Source organism: Cygnus atratus, chromosome 1 (assembly GCF_013377495.2).
Source record: "Cygnus atratus isolate AKBS03 ecotype Queensland, Australia chromosome 1, CAtr_DNAZoo_HiC_assembly, whole genome shotgun sequence".
Lineage (NCBI taxonomy): Eukaryota > Metazoa > Chordata > Aves > Anseriformes > Anatidae > Cygnus > Cygnus atratus.
Window position 1 is genome coordinate 191,038,862 of NC_066362.1, and position 16,715 is coordinate 191,055,576.

At 43.4% G+C, this 16,715-nt stretch overlaps 1 protein-coding gene across 8 annotated transcripts in view; it reads right to left on the reverse strand.

Moving 5' to 3' along the window:
* Positions 1-1,511: 1,511 nt before the first annotated feature.
* The window catches only part of ZC3H12C (zinc finger CCCH-type containing 12C), a 46,980-nt gene continuing 31,776 nt past the window's right edge, over positions 1,512-16,715 (reverse strand). For all 8 annotated transcript variants that reach the window (XM_050710568.1, XM_035542784.2, XM_050710561.1 and 5 more), the window contains 4 exons: positions 14,180-14,319; positions 10,844-11,078; positions 9,702-9,808; positions 1,512-8,514 (listed from right to left, as the gene is read on the reverse strand). In XM_050710568.1, the coding sequence (XP_050566525.1) occupies positions 7,115-8,514; positions 9,702-9,808; positions 10,844-11,078; positions 14,180-14,319 (1,882 nt within the window). In that variant the 3' untranslated portion in view covers positions 1,512-7,114. The remainder of the gene's footprint in view (positions 8,515-9,701; positions 9,809-10,843; positions 11,079-14,179; positions 14,320-16,715) is intronic.

The window sequence follows — 16,715 nt, forward strand, 5'->3', positions numbered from 1 at the left end:
ACATGAAGGTCCCGGTTTTCCTGCAAACAAAAGACCTCTGGGTCTACTGTGTGGAGACACAAAGGAATTGATTTAGAGAACAACTTCAAACACGTGGCCAAACCACCGGCCAGCGCCGTGCAGCTCAAGTACACGGCCAAGGTGACCTGGCCTTGGGTCACAAGCCGTCTCCTCTACCCAGTGGAGGCAAAGTCATTCACCTCCACCCGGCCCTCTGCTGACACACACTGTGCTCAGGCTACAAGCGTTGGTTTCCTGAACAGCAGCAGTGGGAAGTCAAGAAAGCATGGTTTATCCCATGGGGCACCCGCCTGGTGCAGAGCAGCCGGTAGTGCCCCGCTGAAGGAGCTGTGAACATCCGGGACAGCCCCACCCTATCCTATCCCCGTTTCAGACAATAATGAAATCAAGGCGCTTGCAGTCTAGCAGCAGCTCAGGGAAAAAAATAAATCTCTACAAGGTAAAGGCAAAAACCTCGGGGAGGTTGTGAGGTTGTTCGGGAGCCAGACGAGCACCCAAAGAGTCACTTCCCCTCCCCTTCTGCCCTTGTGTAGCATTAAAATTGCAGGGATTCTGGGGGGGAGGGGATCAGGCTTTTTCATCACAAAATGTTGGTTCTGCCCAGACAGAACTATCAAAGGGACCTTTCCAGTTCCACTCCAGTGCCCCTGTTTGCCCCGAAAGGAGGCAAAGCCACGCGCTGCGCTCAGCCCCGGTGCAGTAACACAGCTGATGCGCGCAGCTGTGCAGCGCACTCCCATCAAGCGTGTTACCAGTGGTCACAACTGATTCAGGGCAACGCTACGTCATTTCTCAGGCCAACCACTGGCTCCATCTGCATCCACCTCAGCCCTGCCTGGCTCCTCGCTCCAGGGCTGGCAGGACGAAGGAAGGGGCCCAACAAACCCGGCACGCTGACCCCCGCCAGGCAGCCGAATTCGGCAAAAAGCCAGCTCGGCAGCCCTGTGCCTTTTCACGTCTCTTTCACCACAGCACAGGGCCTTCTGCCGTAGCTTTGCATGCGTCGAATAACTTTGCAATAGTCTCAGATAAACCACTAGGGTTACACAGTTAAATATACAGAGACCTGTAACAGCACTTGACCGGAGACCAGCTCCGCTGGCACAGAGTCTCCATCCAAATTCTGCCACTAAATGACCGGCATTGCTATTTGACCCTGGAGTTTCAGTCTTCTCACTGAGGGGAGTGGCCGGGAAGAGCCTATTACATATGAATTACTGCATTAAAAATGAAGTATGATCATTTTTGTGTGTTTGAACCTCTCAATCATGACACTGTCATGTAAATTTACTCCCAGTGAGAAGATTGCTGTGCAGGTAAGAACACGAAGCTCTCTATGCACTCCCTGCTAACTTCTATGCTGCTCGAGATTTTTTACTTTATGAAACAAAACCAGCCCATCAGTGAGGAAAATGAATCTTTATTGTTTTCTCTAAAAGCAGAATCTGAGGTACATGTTTCTTTTTTTCTTTTTTTTTTTTTTTGTATGGTTTAGACGGTGGTTTTAAGATGTGAATTGTCACCTCACAGAAACAACACAGAACAACCAGTGAAGGAACAAGGAGCAAGTTTGACAATTGCTTTATCACATAGTCCAAACATGACTTTTAACTAACGTTTTTGCCAGAGCTGGCTTCAGGACAATGTTAAAATCTCGCCTACTCAGTACAAGTACAGAGATAATGAGGGGAAAAAGAACTACGAAACACAATTATTGCTGCTGTATCTGCATTTCTGTTTCCTTGCACGATGTTCTGTAATATGCTGGTAAAACATTTCTTAAATACCAGTATAATTAAGAACGTTGTTCATATAAAGTAACCAACCAGCCAACCTCACTTGTTAAATGAGACTTCATCAGAGAACAACAACAACAAAAAGGCTGTCTTATAAAATGGAGAGGTTTTTAGGAGGTGTAATTGTTACAGCTTTGAAACAGTGAGGATGAGATGTGCAGAAATGTCTGAATAGATTTTGTTTTCCGCGTGCTTTCAGTGTTGGCAGCAGCAGTGAGACCTCACCTCTGCAGGGCAGCAGGCTGTTCCCCAGCTGCTCCCGATGCGCTCCTCAAGGCTCTGACTCCTCCAGCACTTGCACACATGCCCATCTTTATTCGTGCCTTCTCCAATTCCACCAAAATCAGCCAATGCAAGCACTCGTGCTGAAGTCAGGCATGTGCGTAAGCACTCAGGAGACGGGGCCCTCAAATGGCAACTGAAGCTGAACGAGGGGAAGAGACCTACTGCAGCCATTTACACTTTAGATGTGAACGGATAGGCAGAGGAATAAACAATTCAAGCACGCATTATGCCCATCCCTCGAGACCTGAAAACGGAAGATGGAAAATGATTTGCAGCACGCTCACAGCTATTAACAGCTCAGTGTATTCAGTAGTGCCTGCATAAACAGCTCCTGTATTTCACAGACACCAGCGTACTGCCTGGTAACGCGCTGCACAGAAGACCCAGCGTACGGGAGTAGGATCCACACGCGTGGAGACGTTCTACGTGTGATAGATCACGACACCACCAGCTCCTGGTGAAGCCTTAAGATATCCATGAAATGTATGAAATGCATGCTAGAACATCTGAACATGAAGTCTGAACACATCTCGTGTTATCTACCGAAAGGTTAGCTGGAACAACCGTTTCATCACATAGATGATTTTGGGATTAGTTACAGGGTTAGTCTGAACAATGCACACACACACATTGAATTCCAACAAAATTCTTAGACTAAACTTCTCTATAATTTACAAAGTATATAAAATGCATGATTTGACATTTAAAAAAACCTCAGCCCTTTTGTAAGAAAACAAAACAAGGCCATAGGGTTTTGTTTTGTTTTAAGCTTTAATCTGTTTTTTTTTTTTTTTTTTTTTTTCCAACAGCCTAAGTTCCTATGCTAAATAAAAAATATAAATGGCACTCCACCACGGCCTTATAATGCAAGGAATAAATTAGCAAGAGTCACACTGTAAATCAAAATAAATAATTTCTAAATTATTTTTATTAAAAAAAGGTCTCTTTAATTGCACAGTATTTTAATTTCTCAGTAGCAATGCAAAGTCAGTTGGGTGTTGTATTATTCTAAATGCTTTAGACAGTACGAAAAGCATCTCGCTTTTTTTTTTTTTTTTTCAAGCTTCACACGTCAAAAACGTCAAAGTTGGTCAAACCAGCAACTGGTAGAAGTGACAAGGGTTTTGGTAGTCTCGCGAGGTGCTGCGGCACCTCTCCCCCGGGCACTGCGTCCTCCCTCTGTCACCCCGCGGGGACAAGAGCCTCCGGCTTCCCGCTCCAAGTGAGGTACTCCGGTTTGCACTGAGGGGTTTGGTATTTTTGGAGAAGTGTTCACCATTAACTACTACTTTCACAGCAGAAGGTCGGCAACAAGTCAGCAACAGTCCGCATACTCAAAGGCTGCAAAAGTCCCCTTCAAGGGCATCCCCAGGCTGGCACTCCTCCTTTTTGGGGTGTTCCACGAACACGGCAGACTTCTGGCTCTCCTCGGAGCTACTCTGCAGCGGAGCACCGAGCGACAGTTCAGACATACCACAGACAACGGGACACCTGAAAGGATGTGGCCTTACCTCAGAGCATTAGCGGTAGTTGGCAAGTGAGTTTAAGGTATTAAAAAACAAAATAACAAAACAACAACATTACATTTCGGGATTTTTTTCAAAAAAGACATCTTAGTGATTAACACTGTTGCAGCCCGGGCACGTTGAGCTCAAAGTCAGGTATCCACGGGGCATTTTAAGAACTCTAAATATTGGCAACACACTTCATATACAAAACTGTTGTGGGCAGATGCCTAATGTCATCGTGCCCTCAAAACACCGTGTATCTACACACCATTACTGAGGGAGCTATAATGGCTTGGATTGTATTTAAAAATATGTAGTTTCTGCTAAGTATCAAAACAACTCTTGAGTAGTGAAGACAAGGGAAAGCGCTGCCCTCTTTTTAGGGGTGGGACAGGCCTAACTGTGCTTTATTCTCTCTAACTCCAGCACTTGCAGCAAAGACAATGTTAACGAGCCACCTTTTACGGTTTAAGATGCTACGGTTCAGTTATTTGCATCAACGCAACTACACCAACAGGCGCAGTACTGACCAGTACCATCGCGTTCGTGCTTAGCACTGGTTTCCTCTCTACAGGGTGTTAAATCCACAGACTGATCTCCTCCTGGAGGGGGAGGTCACACACACCTCCTCCTTCCCTCTGCTACTCACAACAACAACAAAGGAAATACCAAGGCCAACGCTTTGTCCACTGCGTGTTTTCTTTACCCAACGTAAGAGCCTAAGGGGAACTAGCACATCATTGCACAACATTAAGAACCACCAAATATCTCCCGTTCTTATACTTTTAAAGCATTTTCAGTGCTTCAGCACAAAGCACAGACCGTACGGCAAGGATTCCCCCGCCACCACCACGCTTCCAGGGGCTTGATGCCGCACGTGGCGGCGCCACTGCCGGCAGCTCCGACCTGGGCACGGCGGCGCTGCTCGAAGCCTTCTGAGGCTCGCGTGACAGGGAGGAAAGATGAAACGCCTCTTTTACATGCACACGCTTCTGTTCGCGTTTAAGGAATTCATCTTTTGGCAGAAGTGAATTCCTACATAAAAATGAATGTAGAAACTCATCAAAAACACAAATACAATAATTGCAGTACTAAAACAGCTGCATCTACACTATGGTGTAGTACTTCAGTGTAATTCAGTTTTTAAAAAATCTTAGAGTACAACTGAGATGAGACCCATTTACCACTCCAAACCTCAGCGCTAGCGCTGCATCAACCTCTACGTTCAGACATGCTCTACAGACAGCGACCCACCAAACCAAGGGAAAAACTACTGTCAAACAGACAACTCAGGCTAGATTATGTACAGCACCTCCTGTATTGTCACAGGGACAGGCGAATGCAGATCCCACGCCAAATCAGCAGTAAAAGCTGTCTGGAACACTACTTCCTGAATTAGTTTGCTGAACATGGTTCAGATTATTGGATATGTCTATAAGCACAATGCTCTTTAGAAGCATTTACTGTATACCCAAATCCTACTCACCGCAACACATGGTGTCGCGCGAGTAGTGAAAATGTCTTCGTATTCAAAGGTGCTTGGACATCATTTTCAGGCAGCATTTTACCTTTATTTTAGTGAGTTTACACTACAAAGATTTTAGAAGGAAGAAGATGCCAATAGTTTCTTTCTTTCTTTTTTTTTAATATGTGAAATTGAGACAGACACCTAAATAAATATCTATTTTTACTCGCCTAAGTCTATTCTATGTCTGAAAACTCTAATTTTCCAATAAGGGATAAAATGTTGCCCAAAAGACTATAGTTATACGTTTGTGTTTCTACTAAATCTACAAATCAAAATAGTTCTCAGTTAAAAAGATACAATTTGTATCAACAGTAAAAGGTACTTTCTGGTTCTTCAGGGCCTTTAAATTCCAGCAAGTGTACCAAAATTATCAGCAGTAATAGTGTAAACTAGGTTTTTTTTTAACACTGAAAAACATTACAACGGATGGAAACCTAAAACTGTAGGTAACTGACTATGTCATGTTAAGTACAACTGACATCAATTGCAAGATCTATTTCTATTTTATATATATATATGTATATAAAAGCTTACGAGGTGCTAGTAAAACCCATGACTTTAACCAGAAATATCCCTTACTAGTACTAAAACAGACTTGTTTTGTCTGTTTCTAAAACTACACTATTTGTGGCAAGAATCAGGCCTCCACGATGCAACAGGCCAAGGACTAACCTCAGGAATACATACAGCCTCTTCTCTCCCCGCGACCCTCCCTCCCCAACCAAAACAGAAAAGACAAAAAGTTTAAGTTATTATTTTGAGCTACAATATCGTTACCATAGTGCAGTTAATAAACGTTGCATATCCTCAACACACAAACCCTTTTCAGGCCAGCCTTGATAAATAGCAAGAAAAAATCAAACAGTATCTTAAATACAAAACTTGCATTGAGATAATTAAATTCATTTAAAAACAGGTAAATATTTTATGAAAAGCGTATTTTATCCAGTACACTGGTGCAGCAATACAAAGAAAAACACATAAAACAACTAAACAGAACCCTATGATTTCAGGCCCCTTTCTACTGACCAGGAGTACACAAAGCTGGAAAACAGCACATGGGAATTGAAACAAGGTGGCCTGTTTTTAGGAGGTACTGAGTGTTTGCAGTTTGTGGTAGGTTCAAAGGGGGCTGCAAATTCTCAGCACCTTTGAAAATCAGGCAGTAAGGCTTTCCACCTTATCCATAAATAAGTAAAAAATAAAAATAATACGAAAAAAATTGTCCTCTGATTGCATTTGATCTTACTAATCAACTGCATCAACAAAACATGTAACTATTTAAACAAAACAAAGAGCAATGAAAAGTGCCGTACTATAAATTACTAATATATCGTTACCCATTTCACCGTTAACTGGTAACTCAATTATTCGTTTAAAAAATAAAGTCAGTGCTGTAGTAAATCTTTGTTTCCTATAAATATGATTATAGCACACAAAAAAAAAAAACACAAAAACAAACAAACAAACAAACATGGTGTTGTAAAAAGTTCAAAAACTTGGCTTGAAAATTGTCTGCTGGAAGAAGCAAAATCCTCTCTCTGCAGGTCGTTTTGACACCCCACAGCCCAAGGACAAACATCCAGCAAGTTAAAAAACAAAACCGAAAATTGCAACAACATGTAAGAAGGATAGAAAGTGCTGCATATAAACCCCTGATGCACCAAAGATTATAACCAGAGACGACAGATTTTTTTTTTCATATATATATATATGTATATATTAATTTAAACTGGAGCATCCTCCAGCCATGAAAATAGCCATTTAAAAATTTTCAAACTAGAACACAAAACATACTGGGTACTCCGGATGCATGGGGCTATACATACAGACTCCATGATACAGTATTTCACATAAATGGATTACTATATAACCTCCTTGCTGAGAAGGAGATCCCAAATGCTATTGTAGCAAACCTCCCTCAGCATTAGAGCTGAGCTGAAAAACTACTAGACACCACAAAGATGCATCATCTCTCAATAACCTAGCTGAGATTTCTCCACTAAGATGGCTGCGGCGAGCTGCTGCGCGTCCGTCACGTGAGGGTTTTTTTTCATGACAATCCTCACAAGATCGGGGGGGAAGATGTTGCACAGGTTTATGTAAACCTTCTCCCTGGTGTCTTGGTGCCTCGGGGGGTCTTGAGGGATTCCACAGTAAGGTACGCGCCAGGTCTGGTCCTGCTGTTCGGGCAGGCTTTGGAAGGCAAACTGCTCGTAGCACGGCTGCGTGGGGTTACTGGGCAAGGAGTAGGTCTGACGGTAGCCGTAGGCATCGACCCCGTAACTCTGCCTGTCCCAGCTTCCAAGCCCGTCTTGGCCAGAAAAAGGCTTCCTGTGTCTCAGTGGAGAATTATCGTACAAACGCGAGTCCGAAATGCTGTCGATTCTGGTGGACACGAGGGCTCTCCCCAGGTGCATGGTCTTTGAGTGCGGCGAGCTCTGAGACGCTGGGTAGTCGTTCGGGCAACTAGAACGAGCACCGACTGCTGGATGCTGCAGATGCACAGCCATGTACGGAACTGGAGGTTTGTGGTGATGCTTTGGTTCTTCGTGACTGTAACTCTGCACTCGGGTTAGAGGCTCGTGGTAGCTCTGTAAGAAGGGCTGAGAGTTAAGGCGGCCGTGGGGGTGCATGTGCTGGCACTTCAAGTTCTCCTCCAGCTGCGGGTCAGGCGAACTCATGTAGGAGCGGTCGCTGTAACCCACGTAGGAATCACTGCTGCCACAACTAACGCTCCCTTCACTGCTGCAGTCAGAAGCCACAGAGCTGATCCTATAATCTGTGTCCAAGGAGAAGCGCCTTTCGGGACTACGTGGACCAGATATACTCAGATTTGAATACGCATTCAGCATAGAGTAATACCCCACATCCACGGGAGACTCACATTTTGGATACTGGTCGTAAGGCATTGGCGTTCCGTGATTTTTGGTTGCCATCATGACTGTAGCAGGATATTGTCCCTGTGGTCTTTGATCCTGAGGTGGGAAATGAACTCCGGATGGAAGGCCGTTGGTTAAAGGTGCAGTACTTTGGGGTTTTGCAGCAGAGGAACTTGGTATGCTAACTAAGGAAGGTACAGACCTGGTTTCCAATTTGTTTTTGGTGGGAAGCTTTTCCTCCAAGTCTTGATAGACTTGAGTCCTTATACTAGGATCCGATTGCCTTTTCGGAGCGGCACGCTTAAGCTCAGAAGTGCCATCATTCTTAGTACTACAGGGAACACTATTGCTTTTTACCAGTCCTCCTTCACTTGTAGTTTTGGCAGCTGTGCTTCTAGACATGGCACGAAGCTCATCAGCTACAGATCGCTGAGGCTGATTTCCTCTTTCTGGATGATAGTATTTGCACTTGTGTCCATAGGTACATTTCTTCCCTGTTAACACAAACATAATGAGATTAAAAACGTGCAGTAACATCTGTTAATTGTTAAACAACGAAAATGCCTCTCATTTAAAGTTTTGCTGACAATTTGAAAGATTGATCAGAGGGCTGCAGCACCTCTCCTATGAAGACAGACTGAGGGAGTTGGGGTTGTTCAGTCTGGAGAAGAGAAGGCTCTGGGGAGACCTTACAGCAGCCTTCCAGTACCTAAAGGGGGCCTACAGGAAAGCTGGAGAGGGACTGTCAGGGAGTGTAGTGATAGGATGAAGGGGAATGGCTTTAAACTAAAAGAGGGGAGATTTAGATTAGTTATAAGGAAGAAATTCTTCCCTCAGAGGGTGGTGAGGCCCTGGCACAGGTTGCCCAGAGAAGCTGTGGATGCCCCATCCCTGGAGGTGTTCAAGGCCAGGCTGGATGGGGCTTTGGGCAACCTGGTCTGGTGGGAGGTGTCCCTGCCCATGGCAGGGGGTTGGAATTTGATGATCTTTAAGGTCCCTTCCAACCCAAACCTTTCTGTGTTTCTAAAAGGATCGTGCAAATGGTTTTGTGTGACGTGGTGAGATCTAGGATCTCCTTTCTTGTATTGTCAGTAAAAGAGGCAGTGGTAATGTGCTGCAGCAACTGCTCTAGGAACACAGACCAACACCACCAGCCACATTTTGAGCTGAACATGATGCCATCTGCGTGTATGCACACACTTGCTGTATTGCGCTAAGGAGACATACAAGTGGGAAACTTAACATGAAAATCATAGAGTCATAAGAGCAGCAAACGTTCAGCTCAGTCAAGATGCTGGTGTGCCTGTAAGGAAGGCGAGTAGCTAAACGTCAGGCAGCTCAATCCATTTTCTGGCAGAAAAAATAGATGTGCTATGGACAAAGCACATTATAAAATGGCTTTCTGGAGCCTGAAGAATTTAGGTGATGTTTTGGATCTCTTCCTACCAATGATTAATGAAGTTGCTCCTTTAGTTCAACTGGTACACAGAAATGTTCTTTAGCCAGCACATGTAAAAAAATCACTAACTCCAGTGCTCAGCTTTTCAAACATTCTCAGGCTAAGACAATAATGTAAGAACCTCTGTTTAAAAGTTTTATTTTTGGCAGCGTTAAAATAAAGCAGGAGTTCAGTCCCCAGTCCCAGCAGTACAGAAAGCACTTGAACAGAAAAACAAATTACCATATGGACAAGGTTGCTTCTTATGTTCTGGCACAATAGGCTTCTTCCTAAGAAAATTGTCCAGACTTGGGCCATGGCGGCCAAGAGGATCATCAGGAGGCATAAATCTGTAAGGCAACAAAAAAGTATTATGGAAGCAAATGCCTTTTCGTATTCCTCATGCAATGATCAAGAACCTCATGACTGTGTCCCACACCGTAAGCTGACATGCTAACATTTTTAAGCCTGGGTACTTTCAGAGCTGCTTTGAAATCAGCTGCAGCTTTTGACATCCCTGTCCTGCAGTGATGCAAGACCACCTTTCTGCTGCGGGTGCTACCTGAGAGACCAGTCACACAAACAGTGTGGACACCCCTCGTCTGCTTCAGGCACCTCTAATCTGGCCCAGCTGACTGCCCTGCAGCAGGGCAGGGCGGCACACAACCCATCCCTAAACCAGTGCAAGGGCAGCAATTTCTTAAAACAGCACAACTAGATTTGAAAAACTGTGCTGATTGTCAAAGGCTTTTTCATCATTACTGAGGCACTCAAATACAAGTGTCTGCTTGGCAGAGTACTGAGACCTTCCCACTACAAGAAGACACCAGTATTAATTGCAGGTGACACTTAGGCCAGGGGTATGAATTTACCAGAGACGGATCTAAGTAGATGGTTCAGCTAGAGACGTCCCAAAGTCCATTCCAACTTGGGTTGTTCTATGACTTTATGATTTAGGAAACTAACCATAGGTACCCAAAAATGCTGGCTCAGTACATCAAGAAAATTGAAATACTATACTGTAGCATATGTACAATATAGCATTTACATTGGCATACACCAGAAGCGGCAAATAATTTTACAATATAAAGATATAAACATATTGCCATAAAAAGGTCTGGCAAAAAACCAAACAAACAAAACAAACAAACAAACGAACAAAAATCAAGTTCAAGTACTTTTATTCAGAACACCAAATCTATGACAAACTATTCCTTCTATCTTCCTGCATCTACTTTAATGATTTGGGTGGAAGATAAATTTGTAACAGTCTTCACACTGTCGTTTCCTCATTTATTTTACTTAGTTATTTAGTTATTTTAGTTTAGTTTTAGTTATTTTTACTTTTCCTCAGTTATTTTAATTAGAAGGATAGAATGACTTACTTGTCATTAACAAATGAATACATCAGCAAGCGTTCATCTATGAACTTCTTCCATTCAGGCTTCTCATTAGCTAGATCCCTGTAGTTGTCATTAGAAACAATGATGCCATCTGACTCAAAGGCCAGCTTCACTATGAATCGGTCATCATAGCATACCACCCTTCTCCCTTGCACTCGGCGGGACGGTGTGAACACAAGAATCTTCTCTTTTTCTAATTTACGCAAGATCTCTTGATCTACAAGGAATAAGAATCAAAGGTCAAAAAAAATAAAGTAAAGAAAAAGATGTTTGTTTCACCTCTGAAGACATTAGATTTTAGGAAGAAAACCCAAGCATTTAGGACTAACCATATCTTAAAAGGCTACAGCCCTGAAGAAGATGTGTGATGTGTGATACTTGAAGTTACAGGCAGCAATCAACCAGCAATACTTTCAAAACCAAACCAAAGCAAATGAAAACCTTCCGTTACACAGCATTTCTCTAAGAGCAACACAGGGGACCTTGTTCACTTTGCTGTGGTTAAAGGAAACACTGCTTACCAAAACTCCTGTGAAAAACCCCTCTGCTTGAGGGAAAAAAGTCTTAAATCTTACTCAATGTCAGTGATTAGGAAGGTTACACCCAGCTACAGCCAAAGGTTTTCCGTAACTGAGCTCTGTGGTAATGATACAACTCTTCCATCCTGTTGTGGTACCCGCCAGCAAGAAATATCTTTTGCAACAACTTCAGTAGCTTAAATTAATGGAACTGCCTCATTAAAGTCTCTCCCCATCACAAGAAGGGTACTCCTAGTACCCATAAGGACTAGAAAACCTATGATGTGTACAGACACTCAGGCTCTTCACAAATTTTAATAATATCTGCTAAAAAGACTTCTGATGTCATCTTGTAACCATATAAAAAAAGCAACAGAATTTTTACTTATTTTTTTACCGCCAGTATTGGCTCAGAACTTATCTTTCACTGAAGAGTTTTCAATGTTATGTATGAAGTCTTACCAAACCCAGAAAGGTTTCTCTTCATCCTGCTGAATAAGTGTTTAACATTTGATGTAATTCCTCCTTGTCCTACACAGTCCTTCAGTCACCCCTCCAAAAGCATTCTCTCTTTCTTTTTATTGAACCCGGAGGCCCTGAGGAGCTCAGACTACCAAGGAGGTGACCTGGACTAAGACTCCGGGTGTAGCACCAGTGCACCTAGCGCTGGGGCACCCCTGCCTTCTGTTGTTTCTGCTAGCTATCACTCTCCTCAGAGCAGACAAGCTACAAAAGAAGAATAAGCAGAAAGCTAGGCAACACCTACAACTGCAGAAGACACTTGTATGCTGAATATGAGTCATGGCTTTTAATAATGGTTTAAATCTCAAATAACTCAGCTGTTTTGTAGCACAAGAAACTCGACAGGGAACATGTTCCATCCAGAAAAAAAAAAAAGACTCCAATACAGCACTAATATTACAAATATGCAATATATTTCATGCAAGCATTTATCTGCTTACTAGAAAAAACACAAGATTAGAAATGATTTTCTAAGGAGCCTTTCTGTAGGCATTTTTCTCCCTGTGTGGTAGATGATGAGTGAGAGTCTGAAGGAAAGTGATTTTTCCCCATTAAGAACAAAAAATCTGCCAAGTCTAGATGAATGGCAGGTAGTAATAAGAAAAATGCAGTCATTACATAGTCCAAGAAGTTTCTTATAAATATGGACAGTCTAGAACCATTAGTTAGTCATTTGAGACTTTTTCAAAATTCCAGATGGCCACATATTTCAGATACATCTCTCCAGAAATGGAGTGTCAGCACAATGTATTTCACAAGACTGTTGGCCAACAGGCTCCCTGCATCCTGATAAAACTTTTGTTTTACAGAAGACACAATAAACTGCTTTGGTTTTCCTCCCATTTTCAGGGTCCATGATGACACGCAGGAAATTAGTTTTTCATGGCAGACAACTGGTCAACTCTAAGACTTCCTACTTGCTTGAAACTCCTTTCAGGGCTTCTAGGCCTAGCCACAGCTCCAGCAGATGTTATATTTCAATTCTAAATAGTCAACTCTTTATTACTTAGCCAATGCTCTTCTCATACCTCAAACACTAGTACAGTGAAACAACTCGATCAAGACCAGCTCTTATGAAAGACGATGTATCTTCTTTCTTGGGGTATGGTTTTCTGTATTATCTTTGCAATAGCCTATAGCAAACATTTACCTGACTACCTTCAAGAGAAAGGCTCCACACTGCCTCTGTTGAGTGGATGACAACAGCTTTCCAAATGCTTTCTTGCACTAACATTGCATGCTCTTGTAGCAATAGGGCAAATGAAATGAAGAGTTGTAAAGACCTTTCCAGCTCTTCAGAAATGCACAGAAATGCACATGCAAATCAAAACATGCTTCCATATTATTTTAGAAGTCATAGCTACTATTCTCATAGGCTTCCCTTCCTTTGCACCAGGGGAGGTTCAGGTTGGAAATTAGGAGACATTTCTTCTCAGAAAGAGCAGTCAGGCATTGGGACGGATTTCCCAGGGAGGTGGTGGAGTCACCATCCCTGGAGGCGTTTAAGGAAAGGTTGGACGTGGTGCTTAGGGACATGGTTTAGTGGGTGACATTGGTGGTAGGGGTATGGTTGGACTAGATGATCTTGGAGGTCTTTTCCAGCCTTAATGATTCTGTGATTCTATGTTTAAAATGAATAAAAAAAAAAGGCAAAAAAAAAAGCCCTAATTCTCCTCTGCTTCAACTTTAGGGCAGAAGTGGGACAACTCTCCATACTCCATACAGAACAAAGAAGCTGGATAAAGAAGTAAATGCTTCTACAGCTTTTTTTTTTTTTTTTTTTTTTAATAAGCACATTTAAAACAGACATTTTCAAAAGCTTTCTCACTTGTTAATAGTAACGTTCAAAAGGAGAACTGTTCCCTTTCTGCCAGGATCATTCCTCATTCCCGGTGCAGGGCAGAGTGACTCACCGCAGGTGACTGGCAGACAGGCCAGGCTGGCAGACTGCTCACCACAAGAACCATCACTTGGTGAATCACTGCCTTCAAATCTTTGCTGCCAATGCTACATGGTTGGAACAGGTTTAAAAAATGGCAGTAATGTTCTTGAAGAAGTAAGTAGCAATATTAAGGGAAAATTTATAAGGCGAGCAGAAAAGGAGGACTTGGTGATAACATTTCTTTGCCTTTTTCCTTCCTGAAGATTGCAATGAAGTTGCTACACCAAAGGTACTTTCTATTATAGTCTTTCATTTTTTATGATCTGTTCATTTGTGCAGTAGCATTCACATTGTACAAAGCAACAAACAAACCAGTAAAGGCAGAACAGAGCTTACCTGTGATGAGAGCATCAGGTCTTGACTGTTCTTTCCTCCATGCTGGCACAAACACTGTAACATCCTTATGGCCTCTTTCCAAAAACCAGTCTACTGCCAATTTGATTCCTCGACAAGAAAATACTTCTTTATTCCCGTGGCTGAAACACACATTAAAATTCCTTGTTATATGACTTCGCTTTTCTGTGAGTGCACAAGAAACACAGTGAAACACAAATCTCCCCATCCAGGATCATGTTGTTCACTTGTTTCAGGGTTTCTAAAGGCAACTGGGGGTCAGTCTGAGCCTTGCCCAAATGCTGCTATCACTTGCAAAATGATATGGCAGAGGGACAATGAATCTGCTGAGTATTTTTAATATCTCTGAACAGATTAGACAAATAGGAAAAATACAAGCACAGAGCGTTAAAAATCCTCACAGCCCAACCGAAAATCTGGTGTATAACCCCCACAGAGACTTGGTAAGGGAAGGCTGAAATACCCCATGAAAGAGTGCAACTTTTTGAGGAAATGCTGGCAATGAACACCAAGCCCCTGTGTGCACGGGGCCTGAAGGGCCAGCAGGGTCCCAGCACAGGAGCTCAGCGAGCTCCCATCTGAGCAGAGGAAGAGGAGGAGGACTCCTAACCCCAGCGGGAGGCAGGAGCTCTGCACGACAGATTAGGGCAAACTGGAGACTGAAGTCAACAAAAGAAAACTAAGAATTTGCTTAGTACTGCACTTAGGAAGGTAAATTAATTGTGCATTAAAAAAAACACGGAGAGACACAAGTTCAGGAGAATACGATCAGACACAAGCAAAACAAAAGATGTGCGTCCATTGTGCAATAACCGTCTGAGGTAAGGCAAGGGATGCAATTATTTCATTTGCTAAAGGCAGATGAGTCCTCAGCTGACTACCACATCCAATTTCAGGCACTGCATATTATGAAAGATAGAGAGAAACTGGAGAGGATCCAAAAGAAACCAAAACGAAACCTATGGGGAAAGGTTGGAAGAACTTCATGTAGTTACTCTGGGAAAAAAATGTCTTAATACATTGGATGTAACTGGAATGTAAGACAGCAACCAACCACTGGGCCTCCATGGAAAGGTTCTAGTCCCGGGGAGGCTGCAGGGGTGGCCTCTGTGAGGAGAGGTCAGAGGCTCCCCATGCTGGATACAGCTGATTCCAGCTTGCTGCCCAACAGGCCTGTCAGAGAAGCTGGTGGTACCTCTGTGAAAATACACTTAAGAAAGGGCAAAAGCACGGCACAGTCAGAGGAGAAGGTAATGAGGGACCCCCAAGGCCAGAGGAGGAGAAGGTGCTCTGTGGGAGAGCAGGTACCTCCCTCAGAGGGACTGTGGCCAGGGATGGGGCCATGCTGGAGCAGGCACAGCCCCGGAGGGACTGCGGCCTGGGAAGGGCCTGTGCTAGAGTGCAGGAAGAAAAGCATGAAAAGGAAGGAGCAGCACAGACAAATGTGTCCTGAGCCCAACCCCCTACACCACTCATGGCCTCATGGAAGGGACTGAATGTAACCTGGGGAGGAGAGGTGCCTGCAGCGAGCGTGGGGATAAGGCAGCAGTGAGGAGAGGTGGCTGAAGTGAAGTGAGTGTGGAAAAGGGAAAAGAGAGACATTTTCCCTCATGTATTTTAATGTTTGTCTTTTTTGTTTTCCATTATCTAAATAAGTAATTAGATAATTATTAACTGCTTATAAACTAAAATAAATTCCCCAAGTTGAGACTTTTTTGCCTGCATCAATACTTAGCGAGTCATTTCCCTGTCATTATTCTGAGTTTTCTCGCTGGTGTTCCTCCCGTTTTCTCCCCTGTCCTGCTGTGGGGTGGTGGTGAGCAAGCAGCTGGCTGGGTGCTTGGCTGCCAGCTGGGGCCAGCCCATCCTGGTCCCACTGGGTAGGGACAGAAAAGTCACTATAATGTGTGTATGGAACAGCTAAGCAATGCACTAGAAAAATCTTTCTAATCAATTAACAGGACAATCTGCCGAGGGGTGTTTTGAGATCTCCTTATGGGACACGTTTAAGAACAAGCCAGATGGCTCCTCTGGGACTGGTCCAAGCTTTGTCCCCACACAAACAAGAAGGCTGGCAATTTTTCTAAGGTCTTTCCCAACCGCACAGGTCTATGTAGCAGAAGAGACACGCGGGCACAACAGCAAGCCGCTAGCTTTTGCCTGACAGGCTTGTTGCATACACTGCATCACCTGCTTTTCCAGAAAGGTAGGAGACAATTCATTCACCGAGGAGTGGTTTGTGACAGGGACAATATGATGACACACCTAAAAGTTCTTCCTACCTTCAAGTTGCTAAGTAAATATAAACACGAGAAAAATTATTAAGAAACTTTTTTTTTTTTCAGTACAGCCATTCTAAAGTATCCTTTCTAAACCACAGCACTGCCCTATGTTCCTTGATTGAGGAAACTTGAGTAACTGCACACTGGATGAAGCGCTACAGGAATAGTGAGGAAAAAAATTAGAAACTGTGTTCAGATTCCAGAAGCCTGCACAGGATGTGGCCTACACCTTCATA